At 40.6% G+C, this 27,164-nt stretch overlaps 1 protein-coding gene across 2 annotated transcripts; it reads left to right on the forward strand.

Annotated features, from left to right (window-relative positions):
* Positions 1-2,109: 2,109 nt before the first annotated feature.
* tbx3a (T-box transcription factor 3a) lies at positions 2,110-9,805 on the forward strand. Of its 2 annotated transcripts, none has more exons than XM_071899586.2 (7): positions 2,110-2,578; positions 3,859-4,130; positions 4,552-4,751; positions 5,846-5,922; positions 6,595-6,752; positions 7,280-7,923; positions 9,204-9,805. In XM_071899586.2, exons 1-7 carry the CDS (start codon positions 2,190-2,192, stop codon positions 9,648-9,650), a joined length of 2,187 nt encoding a protein of 728 aa, XP_071755687.2. In that variant the 5' UTR covers positions 2,110-2,189; the 3' UTR covers positions 9,651-9,805. The 2 variants fall into 2 exon arrangements, with proteins under 2 accessions (XP_071755687.2, XP_071755690.2); XM_071899589.2 differs by having other exon boundaries at positions 3,859-4,126; positions 4,605-4,751.
* Positions 9,806-27,164: the final 17,359 nt, after the last annotated feature.

The following is a 27,164-nucleotide window of genomic DNA, read 5'->3' on the forward strand; positions in this document are numbered from 1 at the left end:
ATAACTCTTATACGTGCCCAAGCCTTCATCATGAAAATTAAATAATTGATATTAGCCCATTGTTCAACATACAGCCCTAGGGGTAGGCTACAATATTAAGTTAATAAAATATATTGATTATTAATAAATAACCTACAAGATTACAATAACTGTTTCTATAGCCCAAAACCTCTGCTCAGAATTTAAACTAGTTTAACATTACACTAAGCTTACATTAAGAAAGACACCTAGATGTAGCGTGTGCAATTGTCAGGCTGCTTGAGGACTGAGACTAAAATTGATATTGTTGCTCAATGACAGTTATGCCGGGAAGGCGGTCTATATTTAACAGAATTGATCGGTATAATCCAAAACATAGAAGTTTTGATATAGCGCACAATTGATGATACACAGTCACCAGTATGCATTCTCCATTGACTGAGCTGTCCTCTCCCTCACAGTGTTTGCGCGCACACGTGTGAGTGAGAGAAACGACCACGCCATAATTCATGTCAACTTATAGGACACGAGACGCGATACATTGCCACACATAACACAAATACACAGCAGGCTCTAATCAGACTGACTTGCTATGGTGTCTCAATTCAAAACTTAGGCTGGAGGGAAGCTGGGAATGAAGCGTCGTTAGGGAATCTACTGTATAACACGGTGTGTGACTAAATATCCAAAATGACAAAATAAGAGAATTTTTTTTTAAAAAAAATACACGAAGCCATACACCACACACATCCTGAAAGACTATCACCAAAGCAATATGAAATATCACAATAAACGATCAGTGAAAGTTTGGCCGGCGTCATAACTTCTACTCTCATATTCATAGGCAATATTAACATTACTGGACATAAACTTGTCATCGAGCGCCTCATCCCGTCAACCGGTCAAATTTCCCTATCATTTCAAAGGAGGATATTACAGGAAATGTTTGGCTACTCCGTAAGACTCCTTTTCGGCGCTGTTAAAAGACTGCGAAAATATTCGGGAAATTCAGTTGACTGCGAAAGGAATTAAAAAGCAACATGACAAATTATTTTAATTAGTATTACTTCATAAAATAAGTCAAATTATGTTCGCAAAATTCAATGCATGAGAATAAGAGTGTCCTCGACTGTAGTATTTCAGTCTTTGTAGGAAGTAACCAGCCCGAGAGACCATGACATCTTGCCGACAAAGCGAGCCAGTTCCCCGGCTTGGCTTGTCTGCTCTCTCCCGCTCGCTGGGTCCCACAGACCGACCGATAGCGCAACTTCTATAACGATGTTGACATATTCACACAACATTGACTGAGGTAGGGTGGTGTTTCACGGCAAAGCCCTTTTGAGTTTCCAAACACCTTTTTATAAGTCTGAAGTCTGTCCCCTCCACCCGACCTGTTAAAACCACGCCTACGCAGCCACACAATTGGTCCGAAAGCGTCAAAGAGCCAATCAAACAGAGCCCTGCTTCTCGTAACATGCAACACATCCATACAGTATGAAGCCCTATGGGCCACAGAGGCGCTAGGAAAATCACGGAGCTGGGACCTTACCACCTCTCTCTCTCTCTCTGGCCGTCAGCGGACTCCTTTCTCTGCACACGTCTTTCACTGAAATGTGTGTGTGCGTGAAAGAGAGAGGAGGAATAAAGTGTGTGTGTGCGTGTGAGGGTGCATGTCCGGAGCAAGTAAAGGCAGAGGGATTATTCGGCGCTATCGAAATATTTCAACACATCGCCCTCGCTGCAGGACTGAAGCCAATAAGAAGGAACGCATTTTAACAGGAATGCCGATATTGTAAACAGCAGCAGAAGGGAAAGAACGCACTGCAGTCAATTAAGTGACTCACCCTCGTTGGTTTAATTCGTCTAATGTCCGCATGAAAGCAAGAAATAGAAAGGTGCCCGATGCGCGTCAATCTCTGAAGAAAAGCTCTCTCTCAACACTCCTGAAGATTAACGGAGAACATTTTTTTCATTTCTTTTCGCAGACGTCTGGTTAGAGCCCAGCAAACGCCTGTAGAGATTTCACACCAACTTGTGGAAAATAAGTGGATGCTTATTTCTGTAGTGTTGAAGGTGGAATTTTCTAAGCTTACCAACTTCAGATAGATTTCTTTTTCCTGTTTTTCCTCTTCTTCCACGCAGGCGTCGGGCTATTGTAATAATATTGTTCCAAATTCAACCAGTAGCCAACATTTGGTACCTGGACTTGGATGAACTTCCTGATGAGAGATCCAGTCATACAAGGATCAAGTATGGCATATCATCCGTTTATACCTCACCGGGGTCCGGAATTTGCCATGAGTGCAATGCTGGGTCACCAGCCTCCCTTCTTCCCGGCCCTGGCCCTGCCTCCCGGCGGCTCTCTCTCTCTGCCGGGCGCCCTGGGAAAGCCGATCATGGACCAGCTGATGGGAGCCGCGGAGACCGGCCTCCACTTCTCCTCGCTGGGGCACCAGGCTGCAGCCCACCTCAGGCCCCTGAAGACTCTGGAGCCTGAGGAGGAGGTGGAGGACGATCCTAAAGTTCACCTGGAAGCCAAGGAGCTCTGGGAACTTTTCCACAAGAGGGGCACTGAGATGGTGATCACAAAATCCGGAAGGTGAAAAAGCAGTTTTTGTGTGCATCCCAAAATGTTGTATGGTCTGACATCCAGTAACCGAGTATGCATATTGATAGCCCATAATGGAGACACATTGTGATTATTAATATGCTGACATTGCTCTCAGTCATTATTGATTGATTTATTGATGGCTTCTTGGAATTATACCTCTGCCATTCCTGTGGCCAACATTTTTGATTTTATGCAACCATCTCTATAAGGCTATAGCCTATTAATTAAACTTTAACTCCAGCAAAAATTGTCCTAGAGACGTAATGCATATATGGCCCACTTAACACTCTAATGTAATCTCACTACGAAATAAAAACAAAACCTCAACCCTGACTATAAAATATACAGCTCATGCTCACTGGGTTCTAACTTTTTAATCTGCACATATTATAAAGCATTTTTAGGATAATAAAACTATTCAGCTGTGAGTTCCTGTATGATCAGCTAGGCCTCTGGATTTTGCAAAAGTTTGAACATAATCTTTAGGCTTCGCGGAAAGTCAAAGGGCTGTGGTAAACAAGACTTGCTTATAAACATGTCGCTAATAATGATAAATCCATTCATAATTATACCTCATATAATTCGTGTAAAAGCAGAGGGAGAATACCACTCCACGTGCACGTAGGATTATAACTGCTGTATTTGTATTATTAATATTCAGCTCCCAATTAGCTACCTGTGTGAGGGTTGTATATATTCTCACGTTGTGTTTTTCCAGATAGTCTAAAAATGTAGTTATAGTTTGTCATAACTATACAGTGAGTGATCTCTCTATTAAATTGCCAACTATCAGTGTGTGGAGCCCTGACAAAATCATTTTCGTCATCATCACAGTGCAGTATACAAAGATGGCTGCTCCGTCTGTGTGCAGGCCTTTGAAGGCATGAAAAATCAAGTCACCGTCTATCTAACTCTACAGCATCGACAGCATGGACGTTTAGACTTATAATCAGGGATGTAGTGGAGGGTAAACACATCTAAACTCAGTTTACCCACTTTTTTATTTGCGAAATAGAGTTTACCCACCTGTTTAGGCTGACATACTTTAGGCTATAATTTTATGAGATAATTTCATAGTAGCCTAAACATCATATTAAGGCGTATGAAATCTTTTCACGGGGGGTAAAGCATAGCCTGTATTAATGCTTTTCTAAAAACTAGTCTTATTTTTGTTTATATTGTTGGTGACCGACAGAGAGTCGTTGTTTACCTATACCTTTTTATTCACCATTACACCACAGCTTATCATTCTTACTCTTTTGTCACAGGCGGATGTTCCCTCCGTTCAAAGTGAGGTGCACTGGCTTGGACAAGAAGGCCAAATATATTCTCTTGATGGATATTGTTGCAGCCGACGACTGCAGGTACAAATTTCACAACTCCCGCTGGATGGTGGCAGGAAAGGCCGACCCCGAAATGCCAAAGAGGATGTACATTCACCCGGACAGTCCGGCTACTGGTGAACAGTGGATGTCAAAAGTCGTCAATTTTCACAAACTCAAGCTGACAAATAACATCTCCGACAAGCACGGATTTGTAAGTTCAACTAATGTATGTCTATTTTCTTATTTGTCCACTTGCCCACACTTAGCTATTTTGCATGCTGACATTTATAATAATGTATTTAGAATTATTAGGCCATATATTTAAGCCTATGTATATGGATATGGAACTGGTGAAATGTTTGTAAAGCTCCGCTATAATTAAGGCCTCATTTTAATCGCATTGTGATACACGAATCGCTATGTTTACATTGCAATGTATTATCTAATCCAATGTACGATTTAATTCCTTCCCATGATGTGACTTATGATTTCTCGTAGCCTAAGCAGTTTTAGGATTAGGCTATCATTTTATGAAAATGTGTTAAGTTGAAAAAACCTATGTTAGACCTATCACCTTCATGTATTAGACATACACTGCAATAATGATGACACATCTTACTGTAATAAGAATGGTAGGCAATCATTGTGCACTAAATTACATTTTTAATACACATGTTTTCTTGTTGCAGACTATCTTGAACTCCATGCACAAATATCAGCCCCGATTTCACATTGTGAGGGCCAACGATATTCTCAAACTCCCCTACAGTACCTTCAGGACATATGTTTTTCCTGAAACTGATTTCATTGCCGTGACTGCATATCAAAATGACAAGGTAAGGACAATTTTAGGCTTACTCATTTTCTTGATTTTTTTTTTTAATAAAATACACTCTATCTGTATTGGTAGTGATAGGCTATGTCACCAACCCTCGCCCTGTCAAACGCTCCCCCCTGTCTTTCATGCTCTGCACCATTTTGTTGTCATAAAATATGGAAGACGTCATATTTGTTTGAGCTTGTTAGAGTGGAGTATCATTATGGGCCTGATGTTGCAAATAAGCCATGTGCACCAGCCGTCGGTAGGAAGGCAATAATTCTGAGGAATGTATGTTATACAGGTTATCTTCCTTTTGTTTAATCACATGGAAAGGATTTGGCACCGACCCAGACTGTGTGTGTGTGTGTGTGTGTGTGTGTGTGTGTGTGTGTGTGTGTGTGTGTGTGTAAAAGGGGTCGAGGGTTGAGAAAAGAGAAAGAGAGGGGGAACACAATGTGCAGTGGAGTGGAGAAAAGAAGAAAAAAAATAAGCATTTCGGGTGTATCAGACTGTGCTGGTAACATTTTACTCTTCATAAGACATAAAACTAATGAAAATCATCTCTTCCGCCCTTTGATATCGTAGGGAAATGATGGTTAAGTGTTACCTCTGGCCACTAGTGTCAAGCAAAAAAATGCAGTAAATGCTTTGCAGGCATAGGCTGAGAAATATTGTGAATGCTGCCAAATTCTGCACATGTTAGAGGGAGGGGGCGCCGGAGACGGAGAGGAAGTGGTGTGGGAGTAAAAGTTCTGCAAGAGTTTACACATTAAAACAGCGTATTCCACACTGATGGAAAAACTCGCCAAAATGAGGAGGGAGGGTCTTTTCTCTCTCTCTCTCTCTCTCTCTCTCTGTATGTGTGTGTGTGTGTGTGTGTGTGTGTGTGTGTGTGTGTGTTTTGTCAGTAAAACCGAAAATGTGTTACTGTAGGCCAGCCTAATGAGATGAAAAGTAAATTGTAGCCTATTTTCAACGCCATGGGAAACAAGCCCTATAGCTTTAGCGCTCCACGTGCAACTTAAAAAACAGAAACATCTAAATTGAACATGATCAGGGAAGTGTCTGTGAAACTGCTAATATTTACACGTTTAATTTGAATTCTTTCAGATAACCCAGCTGAAAATTGATCATAATCCATTTGCCAAAGGATTCCGTGACACTGGCAATGGGAGACGGGAAAAGAGGTAAGAGAGATAAAAAAAATGTTTAAAAAAATTCTGTGCCACAAAATTTTTTACGACTCGTGTCGTCGGGTTTTATAGATGGGGGACAGACAGTGATCTCAGTGGTTTCAAACCAGCGGCACGGCTGTCACGTTAATCCCCCGGGGAGTCTGGTTCTTCACAGGTTCCTAATGATATATAGTTCACTACAGTATAGGGAAGACTATACAGGGGGGTGGGTATGGAAAAGAAAGTACTAATATTCAGTTTAGTTATTTTCACGCCCATCTTCACTCCCGAACAGTTGGGCCTATGTCTATCCAAAAGCTTTTAATTTTTTTTTAAAATTAGGCTATAATTGTGCTTGAATTGAAAATGGAAAAACGTGTGACAAGATCAACAAACAGACTGACAGATAGCCTAAGCATAGATAGATAGATAGATAGATAGATAGATAGATAGATAGATAGATAGATAGATAGATAAAGCCTGCGTTATAATTTGCATTCTGTGGTAGATTTCTCATTCTCACCTGCCAGAGTTAAGTCAGTCACAGGGAGAAACTCCATGATCTTATCAGATCTCTTGTTTAATCAAGCCATGGCTCGATATTATCCACCGTGATGCAGATATATAGTTTCTGACCTGAGATCGCTGACGAACACCAATAATAACCTGCGTGCTTGTACATAGGAAACAGCTGGCGCTGCAATCCATGCGTTCATACGAGGAGCAGCAGAAAAAGGAGAACGGGGCTTCAGACGACTCCTCTGGAGAACAGGCTTCCTTTAAGTGCTTCGGCCAGGCCTCGTCCCCTGCCGTGTCTACCGTGGGCCCCCCACACCTGAAAGGTAGGCAGGCTGACAGACCCCACCATCAATCTACAGCTTGGATAAGAAGTTTTGTGGAATCGTAAAAGTCCTATTGTGGCAAGATTTTTACTAGGTATTTGCAGTGTGTATACATTATGAGTAAACGGAATGAATGTCGAGTAGCTGCAGTCCATGAATTGAGTTTAATGCATTTTAAGGCATTTTATGCTGAGCCAATCACTCATGTTTACTCTACGCACACAGGCAAAACAATAGATCAGTTCTCTCCCGCTCTATTGAGGTTAGGCTAGCAGTCAAATCTAACGAAAACTAATAAAATTATATATAGCCCTTTCACTATTGGATGGACGAATTGTGGGTTGAAATGTATTGGTCAACCTCGTGGACCCTGGGAGGAGACTTGCGCGCTCCCGCTGCAAATGAGTGCCCTGCAGCTAATAATATGTTTATGAACTATTGATTCGAGCCTTCTGTATTAATCCGTTATTGTCGTGTATCACCTATGTGCCAGAAAAGCAACTGATATATTCTTCTGATTTTGCTAGATTTCTGCGAGAGCGATGAAGACAGCGATGACGAGAGCAAAGACGGACACATCAAAGATGGTCCGGACTCCAGCAAGATTTCCACTACCACGGAGGATGGGAAAGATCATGAGGCGAGTCCAGCTAAGGGCCACCCCTTTGGTAACAGTGACTCTACCAACAGGACCCATGACAGCGGCCCTAGGACTGAGAAAAGCCAAGCAGACTCACGGCAGAGCCCCGTCACCGTCATCTCCAGCACCACCCGCTCTGGAGAAGACCTCAAGAGCCCGAACCGGGACCAGCCCAAAACGGACGAGTGCAGGTCAATAAGCAAGGAGAGTTTCATGCCTTTGACTGTTCAGACTGACAGTGCGCAGTTAGGCCACAGTCACTTGCATAATTTTGGATTTCCAACGGGTCTGACAGGACAGCAGTTTTTCAATCACTTAGGGGGCGCGCATCCGTTTCTCTTGCACCCCAGTCAGTTCAACATGGGAGGTGCATTCTCAAACATGGCCGCGGGCATGGGACCCTTACTGGCAGCAGTGTCCTCCGGAGGGGTGAGCGCCATGGACACGGCCAGCATGGCATCATCTCCGCAAAGCTTGACGGGAGCGCCAGGCCTGCCTTTTCATCTGCAGCAACATGTCTTGGCATCACAGGTAAAACCTGTTTTCTTGGGCCTTGTGCAGCCTTGTGTAAAGCAAATGTTGGACTAGCGCTGGAGACTTCCTTGGTTACATTTTGACCTAGTGCTATACGTCAGATTTAACACGGCACCTAATGTGTCAGATTTAATGCTCTCGTCTCCATAGGTTTATGTGCATTTTTTACGCTAGTGTAAGAAAGAAATCGTTGCCTGCAATGCGCGTCTGAGTGTGTGTGTGTGTGTGTGTGTGTGTGTGTGTGTGTGTGTGCGAGAGAGAGAGAGAGAGAGAGAGAGAGAGAGAGAGCACGTGCGTCTGTGCGTGCGTGTTTGCGCGCGTTTGTTTAGTTGTTTGTTTTGTGCCATATATTCAGAGTAACGTTAGGCAATTTCATTTTGACTGACTAAATTTATAGAGCGTATTTTACTACATTTCTTTCGGCACTGCGGTTATGGATATTAAGTTTATCAATTGTTAGAGCAACAACATATGTTTAAGTTCCAGAGACAATGAAAGACCACCTAGGTGCTGCAACAATGGTGTTAGGGAATGGTGTTGATATGAGCTCATTAAGTCTGTTTTAGAGGCAAAATGGCGAGTGTTAAAATGCTTCGTTGGCTCAGAGAGGGAAACAACATATGGTTTAATACACAACAAATTAGCCTTTTTCCATTTACTGTCAAAACATGCATTAAGAGCAACATCACAAGATCTTATTTCTGTTGTTTATATGCAGCATCAGACATTAAGAATTTTTATTTGCATTAACAATTCCTGAACAAGTTGCAAAGCTGTTTACATGCTGGCTGTAGAACATTTAGATAGGCCTACATTTTCAAAAATGTAGTGTCTTGTGTGGATAGTAGCCTAGAAAGCCTGAGAGGCTGATTTACTATTGCCTAAATTAGGTCTGCTTTTGTTACCAAGTATTATTGTCCATAAGGTATGTGTCAGACAGTGTCATTAGCTTCATAACAACACTATAATGCATCACTAACATCATTACGCACGACCAAAAACTTCACTGCGGATAGTGAAAGTACAAAGCCCACGAATTTCCCGAAGCAGGTCACTTGTCTTCATTCATTATTTTCACGGATTCGCTCCACGACCTCAATCCAAAATACACAGAGGCAGGGGTCGGGTAAAACTATGACTATCAGCATGCGTTTTCCCTCGATTTTAGGCATCGGCTATGTTATTATGATGCGTAGAAGTGTTTAATTACGTGATCGTATTATCTAGGTTAACATCGGCCTTGTGGGCTCATACTCAGTCTCTCCGTTTTTCCACAGGGCATTGCCATGTCTCCGTTTGGCAGTCTGTTCCCCTACCCCTATACATACATGGCAGCAGCCGCGGCAGCCTCATCCGCTGCCTCCTCCTCAGTGCACCGACACCCCTTCCTGAACGCAGTGCGCCCCCGACTCAGGTACAGCCCCTACACCCTCCCCATGACCGTACCGGACAGCACCCTGCTCACCACCGCCATGCCCTCCATGGCCTGCAGCGGGGCCGACCTGAAAGGAGATGGTATTGTCCCGGCCAGTCCCGTCTCCGCTGCTACCCTGGATTCCACATCGGAGGTAACCAGCCGCTCGTCCACCATATCCTCTGGCTCGGTTTCCATGTCCCCAAAAACTTGCACGGAGAAAGACGCCGCCAACGAGTTGCAGAGCATCCAGCGCCTGGTCAGTGGACTCGACTCAAATCAGGACAGGCCACGGAGCGGATCACCCTAGGAGTTTTTTCCCCTCCACCTGCTTCTCGTTTCGTTGTTGTTGTGATGAAAAGTGTTGACGGTGATGAAGACATTAACAGTAGGACGACACCCTCTCAGATTAATGCAGGTTTAAAAAGAAAAACAAGAAAAAAAAATACAAAAAAAAACAAAAAACGAAAAAAAGAACTGTTGGACGTTTTAGTTTATGAAATGCACTTTGGTTAAACACACATCTGAAATGTATATTTCTCTTTTTGTTAAATTAAACAACACTTTTTTATTTGTTTTCTGTCATTTGAATACCATACAAGTATTGAAACTGAAAGGTTGGCATGGATGTGACTCACAGATCTAGGAGAAGTTGCTGCTGTGTCCTGTCTCCTAACTTTATAATACATGTGGAGTTGCTCAGGCAACGAAATTTGTTTTGTTAATATGCACTCTGAATTGATTTGACGTATTTGAATTCACTACCATTTAGCCTACCTTTTAAAGACTGCTGTATTTTGTTGTAGACTATTAATTGATTGAACAGCCTAACCTCTGACGCCTATCATTATGCCCATAGATTGGTCAAACGTTGCATGCCCCCAAAACCCCCAAGACTCTTGATTGATATTATTTCAACTATTAAATTGAAACGAAAAGTAATGAAAATTATCTGTGAGGAACATATTTCACTCACTCCCTTGTTCCTAAAGTTTCTTTTCAATTAGGTTATTCATTTTCAAATTATTTTGTTTTTATTCATGCATTGTTGAAATCAGTATATTGACACGTCTAGTGCTCCGGGACAGAACCAAGGTTAGGTCTACTGCCCTAAGCATGCGGAATTCAGCCTAAATATCCAACGGGCAAAGGGAATCTGAAATTTAAAAAGATTGAAAGGTAGTATTGATTATAGGTGTAAATAAGGATATATAAAATATTTATGTAATTATTTCATATTGTTATTGCGTGTAAATACAACGGAGTAGTTTGTTTTTAGGGATCTGTTCTTAATTTATTGTCGATATACCTGTGTAAAGATAGTTTGTGGGTTATTATCCTTTTTTGCCATCTGCATTTATATCCCCCTTAAAATATGGACTTTCTTCTTCCCCAAATATCCACAAAGCTAGTTATTCACACTCATGTGCCATTGTACTTTCACTTGTCCCCGTGTGTGAAGTGCTACTGTTAAAAACGAATGAAAAAGCGACAACACACCGCACCAATGGCTTGAAAAAATATTCTCTTTGAGGAAAAAAAAAAGTGTCGTCGAAGTGTGACAAAAGTGGACTATTTTTTCTGTTATTAAAATACCTTGCAACCTGGTCGTAAAAGTGCCGCATCTAATCGAAAATATGAAGGTTTCTTTTGTGTTTCTTAAGTTGTCAATGGGTTATGTTGTATTGGATTTATGTCTAGTTTACAACATCGACATCGTGTTCTTGAAAGTTTCAATAAAATGTTGAAATGCAATCTTAGTGCGTGTCCGCTTTATCTCAATGTATCGTCAGTCCCAGGCCTGCTTGTGTGAGCTATAGGAATACTAAACAGTTAGGCCCTGTATCACTTCTACAAATAAAAAATTATTGATGTAAGGCTTGCATTGTACCACAAATCCTTACATCAGCTAATTTCTGTTTGTAAAAATGACGTAGCATAGTCATTGTGTTTTTGTTTGGTTTTGGGAGGTGTGTGTGTGTGTGGGGGTCACTTTGCCCACTTAGTCCACTTCAGTAAACTTATGTGGAGATATCCGTTTAGGCTGTGTTCAAAGAGTCCAATTAAGATAACTCTGGGGGAAGCAAAGACCCTCTCAACTCCAGATATCATACCTGGGATTCCTACCTGGACAAGGGATTGCACTGAGGCTTTTGGGTCTCCTGGGCGTCAAGTGGTGCAAGGTATGACACTTGCCATACCGTAGCCTAAGTGTGTTCAAATTTGATCTTATTTTAATTTTAATCGTTATAATGGACAGCAAAGATGAAGCAAAAATTGCCAGAAATCTATTTGGAAGCCATATATAAAAAAAATCACTAATGGAGCATTCAGGGACAATGTTCCCTCTACGCTGTGTGCATGACATATACTGTCTAATAATTTATTACACTGACCAAATAATAATATAAGGCCAGTCATCAGTCATTGCTCCACAAGTTCCTAGAAATTGATTCTGTAGGTAGGCTATAAGCGTAGTTTGCTGGCAAATGATAGCAGATGCAGGGACTTTGCTGTAAGTTTAGGGTTTCGTGAATTTGACGCCTCTGATGGGCCTGCGGAATCGCCTAGTGAGGGAGTGCTTCATTCAGCCGACGTGAAACCTTAAAGAGTATAAAATAACTTGATTGCCCTCAGCATTGCACCTCGAGTCATGAGTTTATCAACATCATATCTTTATTTGTATATTGTCTAGTTAATGTGTAACAAGCGCGGCGCTAGGGAATAGGTGTAAACATGACACAAGCTGTCTCAATTGGCCTGTCTTATTGCTCACCTGGCGCCTTCGATAGGCCTATCTTACTCCACTTTATTGCACGGAAGGCGACAATACGTCTGCAATAATACCCAGACACAACGCCCCCAAGCGGCTACAACACCAGTTAAACTAACAACACAGCATAACAAACCAAAGGACAAACCGTGGGTGAGAACTTAACTGTGGGGTCAGTGATAAAGCTTACCTTAGATTAGTTAGAATCGTTTAGACAAGTCGTGTAAATTGTCTTAATGTGCCAATCTTAAAAGCGAATAAAAAATAGCCTAATTAAAATGTTGTCTATTTACAACTTAAGCCCCAAACAGTTTCTTGTGGTCATATAACATTCTACACATGCTAAGAAAACTAACCATACAAAATAATATTTCAGTATGGAGCAATGTGTATATAGCCTACATTAACGTGAATCTAAATCACATACTGGAGAGATTTGTCAGTTGATAAGAGATGAAGCAGATGGTTTTTTTTTTTTTTTTAGGTATAGCCTACAATTTGCACACCTTGCGTTTATATAGCCTACTGAGGCGCACAGTCCTGATCATAAATATTTAAATCAGTCTAACTGGTCAACATTCCTGCACGTTTAATACTCCAACGGCTATATTGGTGGGGCACAGATATTGCTGTAAGAAGTTTGAATAATCTAAGACCCTATAGAAAAAAAAAAAAAGTAATACTTCTTCTACAACTACCACTAGTACTACCTATAAGTAACGCTATTACACGTGCGCATGCACACATAGGATAGTGAAGGAATACAGTGAGTTATTAAGAACAAAATGCCGTGTGTGCCAAACGTCTACTGTCATTCAGTCACGGCAATTGCCCCAACATATCACTATCAATTACCTGAGAATGGGGATCAAAACGCGAGCAGAGCAAACCTGTTCTTAGGCTATCTCTGTTACATTCCCATTGAATATCAAATTCTCGGTTACTCGTGTACCTGCCAGCTTTGTAGTAGGCCTACAGCTCCCTCGTGGTCCAATTTATAATATCAGCTTATTTTGTACTAATCTGCACACCTGTACAGGCGCATTTTGTTTTAAATCAGTCACTGGGATGGTTTTAAGCACACAGCCTCGTTGCAGCTTAATTATTTTGTTGAAAGTGTATTTCACGGTCTTACTCCTGTTTTCCAGACGCCATTGAATGTATATATGTTAATTAAAATATAAACCTTGTCAATTCAGAGTCAATAGGCTCAATTTAAGAAAATATTTCCTTTTTGACAAACTTAAATAGGGCTGTTTTGGCCTTTTTGGCCTATTAAAATAAGATTGTTTTTTAAAGAGTTCCCTGTATAAGTCCAGTGTATACCGAGAGGCTTTATGTTTAATGTTGGTTTGACAGCATTGTGCTGGCCTGTCTAACGGGCTGTTTTGTAGTCTCCTTGAACGTATGTCACGGATCAGTTGCGCCATCCAGTGGCAGTGTCTCCACGACTGGTTGCAGTACTGTCCTCGCTTTCCCTTTCCACTGGTATCGTGTCCCTCAATAGACATGATTAGTACCTGCATGACTTAACATACCAGGAAAAGTCTGACTGGGTTAGTCATTGGCCTAACCTTTCTTATCAGATTCCTACATTTTAATCGATGTGGCCTATAGCCTGAAAGGTCAAACTCTACAGTTTTATTCAACCTAGCCTATATTCCCGAGCAGTTTAACGGGGTTGTGTTGGGGATTTAAGTTCAACAGACAATTCTTAGTAAAATTAAAGGGGCATTTCAACCACACCACACCTGCACTCTATTTTATCCGAGTTTTCAATGTAATTGATTCTCCAAAAGATTCGGCCCTAGTCTTTAGTTTCTTAGATATGTGACTGTAATTGTTTTTATTTGAATTCCTACAGAGTTTATTATCACACATAAAATGATAAACCACAGAAAGAACAGAGGAAAAAATAACACTGTGCAGGATCAAACAAAAACAAACAAGAGGCCTATAGAAAAAATCACCTCAATGGGGCCTATGAAAAAAAGGCCTGTAATAAAATTCAGATACAACAAAGTAATGAAAATAAAATCATTTAAAATAGACTTAATGCGAAAGTGAAAGTGCAGAAGGCACTGGGTGTGTGTGTGTGTGTGTGTGTGTGGGTGGTATGACTTAAGTCACTTTCAGGGACACACACCAGACTTAAGACCAGTTGATTGGGGACGGCTTGTGCAATTGGGGACAAAAGCCGTGTCCCCAATTGGTAAAAAGCTGATTTTTGGGTCAATGGTTAAGATTAGGGTTAGGTTAAGGTTAAGGTTAGGGTAAGGGTTAGTTTTAGGCAAGTAGTGGTTATGGTTAGGGTAAGTCTCCAGGAAATGAATGTAAGTCTATGTAAATACCCCAAAAGTGACTTAAGTAAGACTGTGTGTGTGTGTGTGTGTGTGTGTGTGTGTGTGTGTGTGTGTGTGTGTCCCCTCTTTATTATGGCATCAAAGAGTGAAGGTCAAAATTTTACACTGTATTTCTTGCTTAATAAATGAAGACAACACATCAGACACAAGTCAAGCTAACAAGTGTGAAGTCAAGTGTGTTAAACCTGTAGGTTACTTTTTATGAAAATGTATCCAGCCATATTCAAGAAGTCTCACTAAGTATTATCAAGCTTTATCTCAATAACATACTCAGCTGTATTAGTAGAGAGTGGACTGCATGACCACCTTACAGAAACACTATACAAAGCAAGAGTCTGTCTCTTAAGTTAGTTAAAAGTTAAGGGAAAAGTGTTTCTGGATATTAAATTGTTGCACACTATATGCAGGAACATATGCAAATAAGCTATTTTTTAAATATACTCCAAGGAGTTGTTTTTATTGACCTCTGAATTAAGAAGTTAAGTGTATTGAAGTACAAATGTTAAGTGGTAATTATCATAAATATCTTATATTATATATCTAATTGATGTAGTATAAATCTAGTCTATACATTTTGGAAAGTATTCATCCCTTTGCTTCTTATACAACATTTTTAGGCATTTTGAATAATATTTCCCAGTCTAAATTGTCAACTATTTTGACCTCGCTTCTTAGTAAATCTGATATCATGTCTCTTCATTGCATCTTGATGGGATTACAGGGAGTAGGTTGGGACAGCGTGGCATACATGTGTTGCCCATGTTTGTGTCCGAGTCCAGAGGTTTCAAAGAAAAAAAATTATAATTCTACCATCATTGTGTGTGAAATCACAGAGACGGCATTTCAGTGCATTCTTTCTTTTACTATGGAGGTCAATAGGTAAATTCAATAGGATAAAAATAGACATACAGTGGTTGGAGGATGATGAAATATTTTTCTTGGAAACTTGAGGACCTGGACACAAATGCCATCCATTCACCAACCATGCATAAAACCTTGCATTTTTTTTAAGCTTTATGTTGTTGGATGATAATTGCAGTATCAAGAACCTTTTTTTATTTTATGAATGAAATACTATGTGGGTGTGTGTTTTAGTAGAATTTCCTTTGTCAAGAGGACCAGGCAATCTGTAACTGTAAGAATGTATTTTTTCCAACATAATCTTACATGAACTGGTGGCCAGCAGGAAAGGAATATTTATGATAGTGCTGATAGATTATTCATACTTGCACACCCAGACAAAAGGGTGCCTGTCTTGCATGTGATTTATCCACTAATCTGTCAGGACCTGAACACAAATTCCTTCTCTCTCACACACATGTGCAGCTCCTGCACATGCATTTGCCTTCATGTGCAAATGCTCATGACTGTTAGTGCACATAAGAATGAGTACACAGCTACATGCATGCTCATCATCAAATAATCACCATAAAAGCAGCACACACACGCACAAATTACTTCATTAATTATTATTATATTTTATATGGTATATATTTTAAAATGTTGTACATTTTTGAATGAACAGGAGATGAAATTACATCTGTATATCTAATCCAATCCCTTTCTACAGAACAAATAGGCCTATTGGGTCTTTTTCGAAGGGATTGAACTGATGTAAATAATATTTAAGCACATGAAGCATGGAGGAATACATTGATTGTACTGGAGCCATGTGAACATCACAGCAATAACACCTTAAACATCACAATATGAGTTCTACAGAAATCCCCACATTTCAAGTGGTGACGATTCTACAGTTAATGTAAGGAGCATATTTCTGATGTTTTTGGAAGCTTCACAAATAGTATGCAGCCATAAATACCCAGTGTGGAACCTCTATAATAAATGAACATTTTACCTAGTGTACATTTTAAACATTGCATTCATAATTGCATTGCAATACACTTGGTCGTTTTTGTTTGAAAGAACAGTTTCCACATAAAAAACAATTATTACTGACATTTCAATCAGGAGAGACTAGGATGAATGCTCGAATGAAAAGTTTATTCATGACATAAAACAAGATGTAAACTTTGGCGTAAGCTCCATGGAGGAACTCCTCCCATTCGTGAATTTAGGAGTACATCTGGGATAGACGTAGGAATTAGTTCCTCTGGAGCCTGGACATTGGTGGTGATGGGGTGGTGGAGGGACGAAGGTAAGCACAGCGACTGGAATGACAGCAGCATATGGCATAGATCTGAGAGAAGGGCAATAGCATAGTAGGTGACGTGTATATACTCCCGTCACTTAGACGATTGGCTCTTTGAAAAAGAGAGGGAAGTGACGGCTAACTCTGATTGGTTCTCTGGAAAAGAGGGAAAGTGTTCACCAACTCTGATTGGGTAAAGAGAAAGCATAAGTAGTCTTCCTGATTGAAATTACATAATACTTCACTTCTCTGTCTCAATTATCAGTCATAGTCCGTGACCACCTCTTTGTCACCGCTGAAAATATCAAATCTCTTAGTGGTCCTGTGTAAAGATACCAGCTTGTGTCATTTCTCATGCACTTCACAACAGCTAGTAGAGGTGACCATGACAAACTGTTCAATATCCTATGCTGGAGAAAAAGAAAAGCTGTCAGTTTTCTGTCCGTATGATTATGACTAAAAATTGCAAATAAGAGATATTATGTATTAAGAGAGTGAGACAGACAGACAGACAGATCAAGACTGACCATATGAGTTTGACTGGGCTCTTGTTCCATTATGGCCTTTGTAATCATGCACTTTGGCTTGTTTATTTATTAAAATCTATGATGACTGACTTCCATGTCCCCAGTGTGGGTTTTGCATTTATATTTACAGGTTGTGATGTAATGCTTCCTTAATGACTAGTGAAAATGATTACAAGTTCATAAAGACTGTGATAAAGCATATCCAAATTTGGTTGAAAACCAGTTTTCCATATCAACATTTCTCCTGCAACTTGTACTCATTTTGCTTAGCTTTACAACAAGACTCAAGTTTGATTTGAATCCTTTTTAACTTTTTTGTTTTAATTTGCCCTATTGGTTAAAGGTGACATAAAATATATTTCACTGACATTGCAGCTTGTTCTTTTATGAGTAGGCAGCGCACTCTAGTGTCAGAAGAAAATAGTACATTTCTTGATGTAATGCAGAAAAGTCTGAAGAATGGATTGCACAGGGGCAGGTGATGAATATGACACACAGGTTGCCAGTTGTCTGTCACTGACCAAGAGGAGCAATAGCTAGACTGTCACCTAATTTATCTTCTCTCTTTTGCCATTACCATTTCCAGGAACTATGATCTCCTTACAAAGGATGGTGCAGTGCTTTTGATTTCATAATGCATGCTGAAATTTCTGTTTAAAATATAACACTTGACTATTAAAAGTCAGTAAGTAGTGTGCAAGAGACATATAGCTGAGCACTTTGATTTTCTCAGTAACTGACAAGTAGTTACGTTTCATAAACAGGTGATCCGTTATTTAGTTATTAGCTCTCAGACTGCAGTTTTGTTGTACACACACTGAGCCTTAATGCATGCAAATATGTCACATTTTGGATAGAGATGACATTGGGTGTTACAGGTCATAATCACCTCCAAATACTAATTTTAGATAATTAAATTAATTTTTAGGTAACCTACAATGGAATCTGTGCACAACACTGAACAGTAACGGCCTTAGGGCATGTGGTTTGTTTTTGGTACTATCATCTCAAAGCATACAAAGGTGGACACTAGTATTTCATAATGTAAAATTGCTATTGAGGATTTTCAGTGCATGGTTATGTAAGTAAGGGCTATCGTGACGAGAAAAGGGAGGCCTGTGGGCCAGGACTAAGAAACAACATCAAACGGAAGGTGATGCTGAAACTTGAGAGTTTCAAAGAAGTTGTGGAATGAAAGTATGATGTGTACCAGTGTGATTGTGATTGTCTGTTTTAAAGAAACAAGCCCAGGAGGAATAAATTGGACTTTGGTGTTATGAGAGGGTGCAGCTCAAAATATCACTACTGAGGATGAAGTTACACTGTTTTAAGGCATTTTCAACTCACTGACACGTCTATCTGTCAATCAACACAATTCTCCATTTCTGTTGCTGTCAACCCTAATTCTACTCAGTCATAAAATGCCTGGAGCTGCTGAGGTGTGTTATGGCTTGCTCAAGGACATGATAGTAGAAGAATCTGTTGTTAGTTCAAGTCTTTGTCATGTGACAGAATGCACTGGGTAACAGTGAACAATTTGATTTAGGCACCAACAGCTGTGTCTACACTTAAATACACACCTGATATTGATGATGGCAGCACAAGTTCAAGGCAAATGCGGATGTACAAAATGAGTTGGCTGGATCTTGCCACCTGAACCAGCCATGTGTCTTTTGCTTTTACATTTTCACGGTGACGCTTTCAGGGTTCTGGACAGCTCTTTTGGGCTGCTTTTGTAATGTAAAAATCTGTGTTATTTCAAAGGAATTCATCAACAAATGGATCCCTCCCGGGACCAATTATGTTTCAACCATTGCTCTAACTCATTCTTGGCCAACCACAGTAACACTTTGATGCTAATCTGGAATTGTTGCTTTAGTGATGCAGACTCACGTAAACACAGGCTTGTGGTTTCTAGGATCCAAACTCAAACCACCTCAGTCACTCACTAGCACTTGATCAAGTGGCCACTTAACTTGAATATTCAAAAATGGTTATTTATTGCCTTTGTGTTTTGGATATCTATTTTTTTTCACAGCACACACTCATATTTACAACAGACATCTGGAAAAACGTTATGCAATACTTGGTAAGAGCATTCTACTATGTATTGCATGTGAAGCAATTTGGCCATTGATCAAAGCCATTAGAGAGATGTATTACTCTATGACTGTATGATAGTATAGTGAATAAATTGATTTGATTAATTTAATTCAGCTATACAAAATTAATAATTTTATAGCCAACAGTACTACAGGCTATTCCCTCTGCCCCTCCACTGCAGCAACGATGATCAAAGAACCTATAGACTATACTACACAAGCCAATTACCTACAGTGTAATAATACGGATCACTTAAATATCCTTACTTTTCTTTGCTATTTCAAGTAGGTCAAGTCTAAAATCATTATTATGTATTTTATAAACAAAGTCTAACCTGCAAAGAGCCAAATTCTAGTGGATAATCCAAATGGCTTGAAACAGCCTGCTCAGCAGTTAAGAAACTGAATTCTATTACCAAGCGAAGAACTTAACTATGCTAAACAATTATAACCATCTCTAGTCACAGTAGCCAGGGTTTAAGCCCAAACTGAAGACATCACAATTTCAGCTTGCCTGGTAATATTTACCTCTCTGCACTCTAAACCTCTTATCACTCCCTGTCTTAACCTCTGAATCTGTTCTTTGTCTATAATGTTCACGTTCCTTAGGTTCTTTTGTCTGACAGTTTCCCAGTTTTTACTTTCATCCTACCCATACACTTTGCAATAAAACAGTAATAATCATAAGCCAACAAGTTAAAAATAAAAATGACTGACAGGAATTACAAACATGATTTAAAAAGAATAGAATTATTAAGGAGACTAAATTATGGTTGTCATTTAATGTCATTTTACCATATACTCCTAATTCAGTTGAATAGAACTTTTTCAACAACATGTAAACTTGACATCTAAAAACCCCAGCAAAAAGCAAATTGCCAGACTGTGCTCCTGCAAGAAAACGGTACATCTATTGCATACTCAGGCATATGTATGGTATGTCGTGTGAGGGATGATACATTGTATGCACACGCAAAACCACTGCTACTTTGTTGTCCTGTGCTAAATGGGTTCTTTACATGCTTTTCACTCAGCCATGTTTCTTAAAAAGCAGCCAGAGTCCAACCATATAAACCCTCCTTCTAAGAGAAGAGGTTTAATCTCTGCCATCAGCTCTAAGTTTAAATGAGCTGTGGGGAATAGGAGATGGCAGCCATCCCTCCCTTCATAGGCCTAATAGTCTCCACTGTCAGTGACACTTCATACACAACCACTGGTTGGCAGATTAGAAGGGACGCTCACCACAAACACAGATAGATGCATGCACCAGCAGTCATGCGAGTGTATTCACATACATACATGCGTGTGCCTTTGTTCACAGTATGTACAGGAAATACATAAATCAAATGTAAACATGTACAAATGCATATGCACATGAATGGCTCATGATGGGTAATGCATCCACACACACAGCCACACAGACAGCCCCCCCCCCCACACACACACACACACACACACACAAATGCATTAATGCTTCCTTTGTGTTGAGTGTAGTAGTGTGCATGTGGCATGACAAAAGCTTTGGCCTCTCACCATATTCACTCCACCTTTCTAAATTGATAACAGATCTCCAGGATCTCCTTTTTCTCAAAGAGCTTTCTGAATACTTCATACACAGTCTTCCACCATCCACCTACAATATGACCTGTAGGATACAGGGAATGTGCACATCTTTCCTCTTACCACAGAACAGAGACATATGCAAAGTGTGATGCAATCAGTGAAATGCACAAAGTTACACCAGGTTTGAGTATAAGCTAGCGACCACATTTGTCTAGTATTAATAGAACTGCCAAAATATATTCATCATTGTTCCATTGCTCATAAGCAGATACATAAGTGGAGCCTAAAGGTCCACTCAAATTTGCTAGGTTGCTTTAGGCAAAGGATTGCACTCCTTACTGTGGCTGGCTTATTTGATTTCTCGAGTTCTTGACTCAAAGGGGGGGACAAAGGACTGAGTTAGAGCAGGTGAAAACAATACCATTCAAACGCACCAAATAACTGCATCAAGACTGACAGAAAACGCAGGTTTTGGTCCTTTTCCAAGCAAACTGCAGTGTGGTTCAATGAGAGCGTGATCCGATCCAACTAAAGAAAATGTACAGCAAAAAATTACAGCAAAGAGCACAAACAAGTCCATCATGCTTAGCTAAAGTTACAGGGACTGGAGTAGGATTTGTTTTGACTCCTCCCACTGCCAAAATCTCTAACCTTGTGGTATGACAAGTTACCAAAACTCAATAAGCTACTTGTGATTCTGTTGCCTTTGTTCGCAAGCCCTGGTTTGCTTGTAATTGAGCAGTGTGAACCTAAATTAACCAAATACCAACTAGATGGCACTCAGAGCCATCTAGTGCACACTAGAGCGCATACCTCTGCCTATACTATGCAATTGTCAATATATGGTAGTTCCACATGTCAAATTTTCACCAAAAGTTAATAATTCCCAGGTAAGTTAATTTAACTTACCAGGATGGTGTGTGTGGGTTTTGTCTTTCTCTCTGCAAAATTTTCTCACGCATGGAAGCTGAACTGAACTGAAGCCTTCCGTACACTGCTCTTACTTGCAGCTACTAATGATTGTCCCACTTCGCAAACTAGGAGACAAGTGAAAAGTTAGTTAGTGACTACATTTTTCTAAAGTCAAGCTCTCTAAATTTTATCCTAACATTGACCCGCTTTGTGACAGATGCAAATTGTTTCCTGCCTCACTGGCACACATGTTTTGGTTGTGTCCTAATTTATCTAATTTCTGGAAATCTATATTTCGGACTGTCTGATATCTCGAAGCAGACTACTGAACCAGACATCATTTTATCTCTATTCGGGGTAATTGGAAATGACCGACCTTTCACTAGAGCAGCCTCCACGGTGAGTATAAGACAAAGTCTTATACTTCTTATTTTTTATTTATGAATTGATTTACTTATCTCACAAAAAAACAGAATTGCTCATACCCATTTCTTTGACATCTGTTTATTATATCAGGCTTACCCTAACAAGCAGCTCCATGTTTCTATTGTTTAGATGTTTGTGTATATGTGTGTGTGTTTGTATGTTTGATGGGGAGGGGGGCGGGTTAGCTGGATAACTGTGCTCTGCAAATATATATTACTTATATGGACTATTCGTAATTGTTAGTCTTTTTGCTTTGCTGTACGTGTTGATGTATATGTTTAATATCTTTTTGAAAATCCAATAAAGATACTTGGGGGGGGGGGGGGAAGTTAGTTAGTGGACTCGAGGAGTACAACTTAATTGAGCTAGCCTTGGTATACACCCAGAAAAACATTCCTTTTTCTATCAAGAATATTCATCAACAAAAAGTTATCGACAACTGGTCATATCTTGGAGAACTAGGAAGGACTTCTCATAGGAACTATGGTCCACAAGGTGTTAGAGTCATTGCAAGTGATCAACAACACAATAACAACACAGAACAAAGGCCCATATGCCATTAGAACAGCTCTTTGTTGGATTGTCAATGATCCAGTTCAAGAGCACACAGAAAATGATCCAGAAATCAGTGAAGAACCCTGGATTATAGTGAATTGGTTTTCTACTGAGCATATGGAGAAGCTCTTTGTGCAGCAATTCAATCAAGATTTTCCGGAGAGCAGGTGTGAGGAGAAGCTTGAAATGTCACAAGAGGATGACCAATTCATGGACTCTGTCAAACTGTATACCATTATGATAGTCTGTTAAAGTGCCAGAACATCAGCTCAGCTGCCAGGATGATACATTGTGGTATATCCCTCACCATGGGGTTTACCACAACCAACAGAAGAAGCTGCATGTGGTATTTGATTGTGCTGCTGGCTTCCAAGGGACCTCATTGAACAATGAACTTCTACAAGGTCCAGATTTAACAAATTCACTTGTGGGAGTACCAACAAGGTATAGAAAGGAGCATGTCGCTGTGATGGCAGATATAGAGGCAATGTACCATCAGGTGAGAGTTCTTGAAGATGACACAGACCTATGCTTCATGGTGGCAGAAGGAGACCTTTGTCAGAACATGGCTGAGTACAACATAGTTGTTCACCTCTTTGGTGCAAGCTTATTCCCTAGCTGCACAAACTTTGCACTGAGAAAAACAGCAGAGGTCAATCAAAGCATGTCATCACTTGAGGCTTCTGGAGGATTCAACCTAAGTGGACAAGTAACAGCTGGGCGTCTTCTTGGTGTCTGTTCAAAAAGATGAGAGAGCCAAGGAAGTCAAAGAGCTGGACTGGAGTCAAGATGTTCTTCCAGTAGAGAGGGCACTTGGCGTCTGGAGTTTGACTCATTCAAGTACAAGATTAATGTGAAGGATAGTGATTAGAAGAGGAATCCTCTCAATTATAGGCTCCTTCTATGATGCATTGGGGTTCCTCTCTCCATTCATCCTTCCAGTGAAAATTCTCATGCAGCAGCTGCGCAAGAAAAAGTTCACCTGGGATGAGAACATTCCAGAGATCTACGCCCAAAGGTGGAATGCCTGGCTAAATGTCCTAAGCCAAGTGTCTTCCTTCAGCATGAACAGAGCCATCAAACCTGTTGGCTTTGGGCCTGTTAGTGCTTAACTCCATAACTTCTCAGCTGCAAGCTAAAGTGGATATGGGACTGTATCATACCTTACGCAGATAACATTCACTCCATTAGAGTAAGCCATGTCAGTGGAGATATATCAACACTACAGTAAATCCAGCTGACTGTGCATGTAGAGGGTTTACAGCTGAAATATTAGTAACCAGTTTATGAGCTGGATTCATGGACCAACTATCTTACAAGAGCCAGAGAATCTGTGGCCAGGTAGGCCTAAAGAGATCCTTAAACAGTTAAACAGAGATTCTTAAACAGTTTAGTAGGGAGAGAAAGGAGCTGCAAGCTGCAGTCAACCAATCTCAAGGTGACCCAATCAAGAAAGATGCAATATAAAAAAAACAACACTAGTCAAAGGGGCTCTAACTGTAAGAGAGTTGTCGGAGGCAGACACAGAAATAATTTGCTAGAGAAAAATTCAGGAGGAAATCTTTCTCAAGATGTGTTGTCTGCAGAAAGGTCAAAGCAAAAAAAAGAGAGCAACAAATGGCAGATTTGCCACAAGATAGACTGTTACCAGACAAACCTCTTTCAAATGTAGGTGTTTTGGACCTTTTGAGGTCAAGCAGGGATGGAGCACAAGGTGCATATTCCTCGTGTCTCCATTTAAGAAGAGACCTCAGATTTCTTTCATATGTTAGATGTGTAGAGTGAATGGACTTATATATAAGCAACCATATTATTAATGCAAGATTTTAGATTTTGTTCAAACTTTAAGTGCCCTTTGTTTCTGTACTCCCATGCTCTCCATCAGCCAGTGTGATATGATCTCCTATGTGCAGATAGCTTAGTTGTTTTAATTGTGACTGCTCTTACTATGGGGAGATGTGGATACAATTAATGCCAGGGGTATTTTCTTTACAGTCTTGAGGAGTGAATGAGTCTAGAATGGGTGAATTATGTTTTCTCCCTGCAGCTTGGATATGGCTAGGTTGTTTTGCACTGGTGTGAGCCCAGTTTTCAGTATATCTGCATTCATAAGCAAGCCTCGGATATCCTTCATAAGTTAGATTTACATAGAGTTTAGTTGGTACAATGACACAAGAATATACAAGGACCAGTAGCGGGTCTGGCAGGGGGGCAGGAGGGGCGAACGCCCCAGGGCCCACGCTCACCAGGGGCCCAATAAGGGGGCACCCTAATTAGGTCTACTGTTCTTGTTAGGGCTGAACGATGCATGTATTTTTATCGTTATCGCGATATGAATTTCAGCGATAAACACATTGCAAAGGGCTGCGATAACTGGAGCCTTTTATGCAGGCTATAGTCGCCCGCAAGTCTACAGTGACGCCAGTTGCGTGCCTGCACAGGTAACATAGGACATGCAGACAGGCAGAGAGCGATAGAGCTTGCACCGGCCAGCAAACGGTAGCCTACAAAAATGAGTGAAAACACAAACGAAGAAGAGAATGTAAGCGGAGCAGCGTCTGACGATTTAAACCGTGCAGAGAACCTGCTGGACCCTCTGCAACAAAACAAAACAAGAAGCCTATAACAGAGGAGGCTAAAACAGCTAAGGGAGAGGGAGGGCAGCGCGAGACCCAGAGCTCCAGGTAGCCCCGCGGATCGAAGTTCCCGTTCCCCGGCCCCCCACAACACGACAGACCGGAGACTCCAGTCACCAAACCCCAGGAGCCCCACGGACCCATTGGCGCGGAGCAGTAGTTCTATAAGAGGCTAAAAAAAGCTACAAAGGAGCGTGACAAAGCACGGCGTCAGACCAACCAGAGTTAACCGCGGCCGGGCATTCACTTGCCGGAGAGCTAGGCGGGAGCTGAAAGGGTTTAAGACCGACACAGAGCTGGCTTTCTTTCTCCTACACATATAAGTGAAATACCAATAAGGGTCTCAAATTGTGTTACCGAAGCTTTTAACTATTTTTTTTAGGACCCGTGCAGTTTCCCAGCAAACATTTCGACGTCGATCAGAGGTCTAATCAACGTTGGTCCTGGAGGTTGATACGACGTCTAGTAGAGGGGCTGAAAGTTTTTCTGACGTCGGTCTTTCGACCCACGTCGTTTCAACGGCTCATAGACGACATCAATCTACGTCGTTTCAACGTTTTATAGGTGACATTTCAATCTACATAAAATTTACTTGTAAGCGAAGCCACTAAATACCTACATACTTATGAAAGAATATAGAATTAAGCTAAATTTCACATCTTTCTATGATACCTTGTAGTTTTTTTTAATGGAATACTTTAAATCTTTAACCCATTTAGGGCATAGAGAAAGCATAAATACATTACAAAATACTCTTCAACAAAAGACAGCATTCAGGATATAAAGTAAACACAAAAAACATTTTGAAAATAATGTTGCATTTGCTTGTTTATTGAGACAAATCCCAAACCCCATCCCCCAGTCCTTGCTGGTGCATGTTTCAGGTGAAGTCCTATGGCTGCTTTTTCATTTTCTGTGGCCTTCACCTCCATCTCTTCACAGCAGCTGTAAAAAAGGCACAACAAAAAAAATAATATTCATCTCTCCAGAGCCTCTTCTGATGTTGGAGCATTTTTTGACTGTCAACAGCCTGTTGGAAATTAACGCCATCTAGCGCCCCAGGCTAAAGGGCTTTCTGTCGGCTACACCAACTCCATTTAACTAGCTAGCAACATCAGAAGCTACCACCCCCCTCCCTATGAATAAATACAGGATAAATAGAGAAGAGTGGGTCCTGAAAACAACCAAAAACTCACAGGATTAATGCACGGGAAAACTGCTTTGCCACATGAATATGCACGTTTCATTTTCCACTACAGAACACATAGCTAGCATGCTAGCTGTGTTTTTCCCCCCCAATTCTTATTTACAAATACGAACACCAGCTATCTAGAAAAAAAGCCATGTAGCCTCAATCTCAAAAGTGTTAAATGCAAAAGGTAAAAAGCATAACACATCTGTGCAAATACATTTGCATTTTAAATCGAACTCCCCAAGTGACTCATCTCACCGTTGGTGCATGCGTCGGAGGCCGAAGGGATTAGTGTTGATGCGCAAGGAAAAAGTTCCTATAAAGGCAGCTAGAGGAAATGCTGGAATAAAAGATAAACATATTTTAGCCTCTATATTGGCCATATACATGATAGCATACTGCGTTTAGAATAATAACCTTCGCGATTCATGAGTAAACATTACCGCTCGCACTCATGTTACAAAATTATATCCTTGTAATTAAATACAGTGTTTATTCGGTTACACCACTGTAAAACAAGTTTTCCTCGAAATCACCATTCCCCCTAAGATAATATGCTGTCATGTCGGCAAATGGTTGAAATAAAGTCACGTTGTGACTCGACATCTATTAGACTTGTTGGC

Source organism: Centroberyx gerrardi, chromosome 2 (assembly GCF_048128805.1).
Source record: "Centroberyx gerrardi isolate f3 chromosome 2, fCenGer3.hap1.cur.20231027, whole genome shotgun sequence".
Taxonomy (NCBI): domain Eukaryota; kingdom Metazoa; phylum Chordata; class Actinopteri; order Beryciformes; family Berycidae; genus Centroberyx; species Centroberyx gerrardi.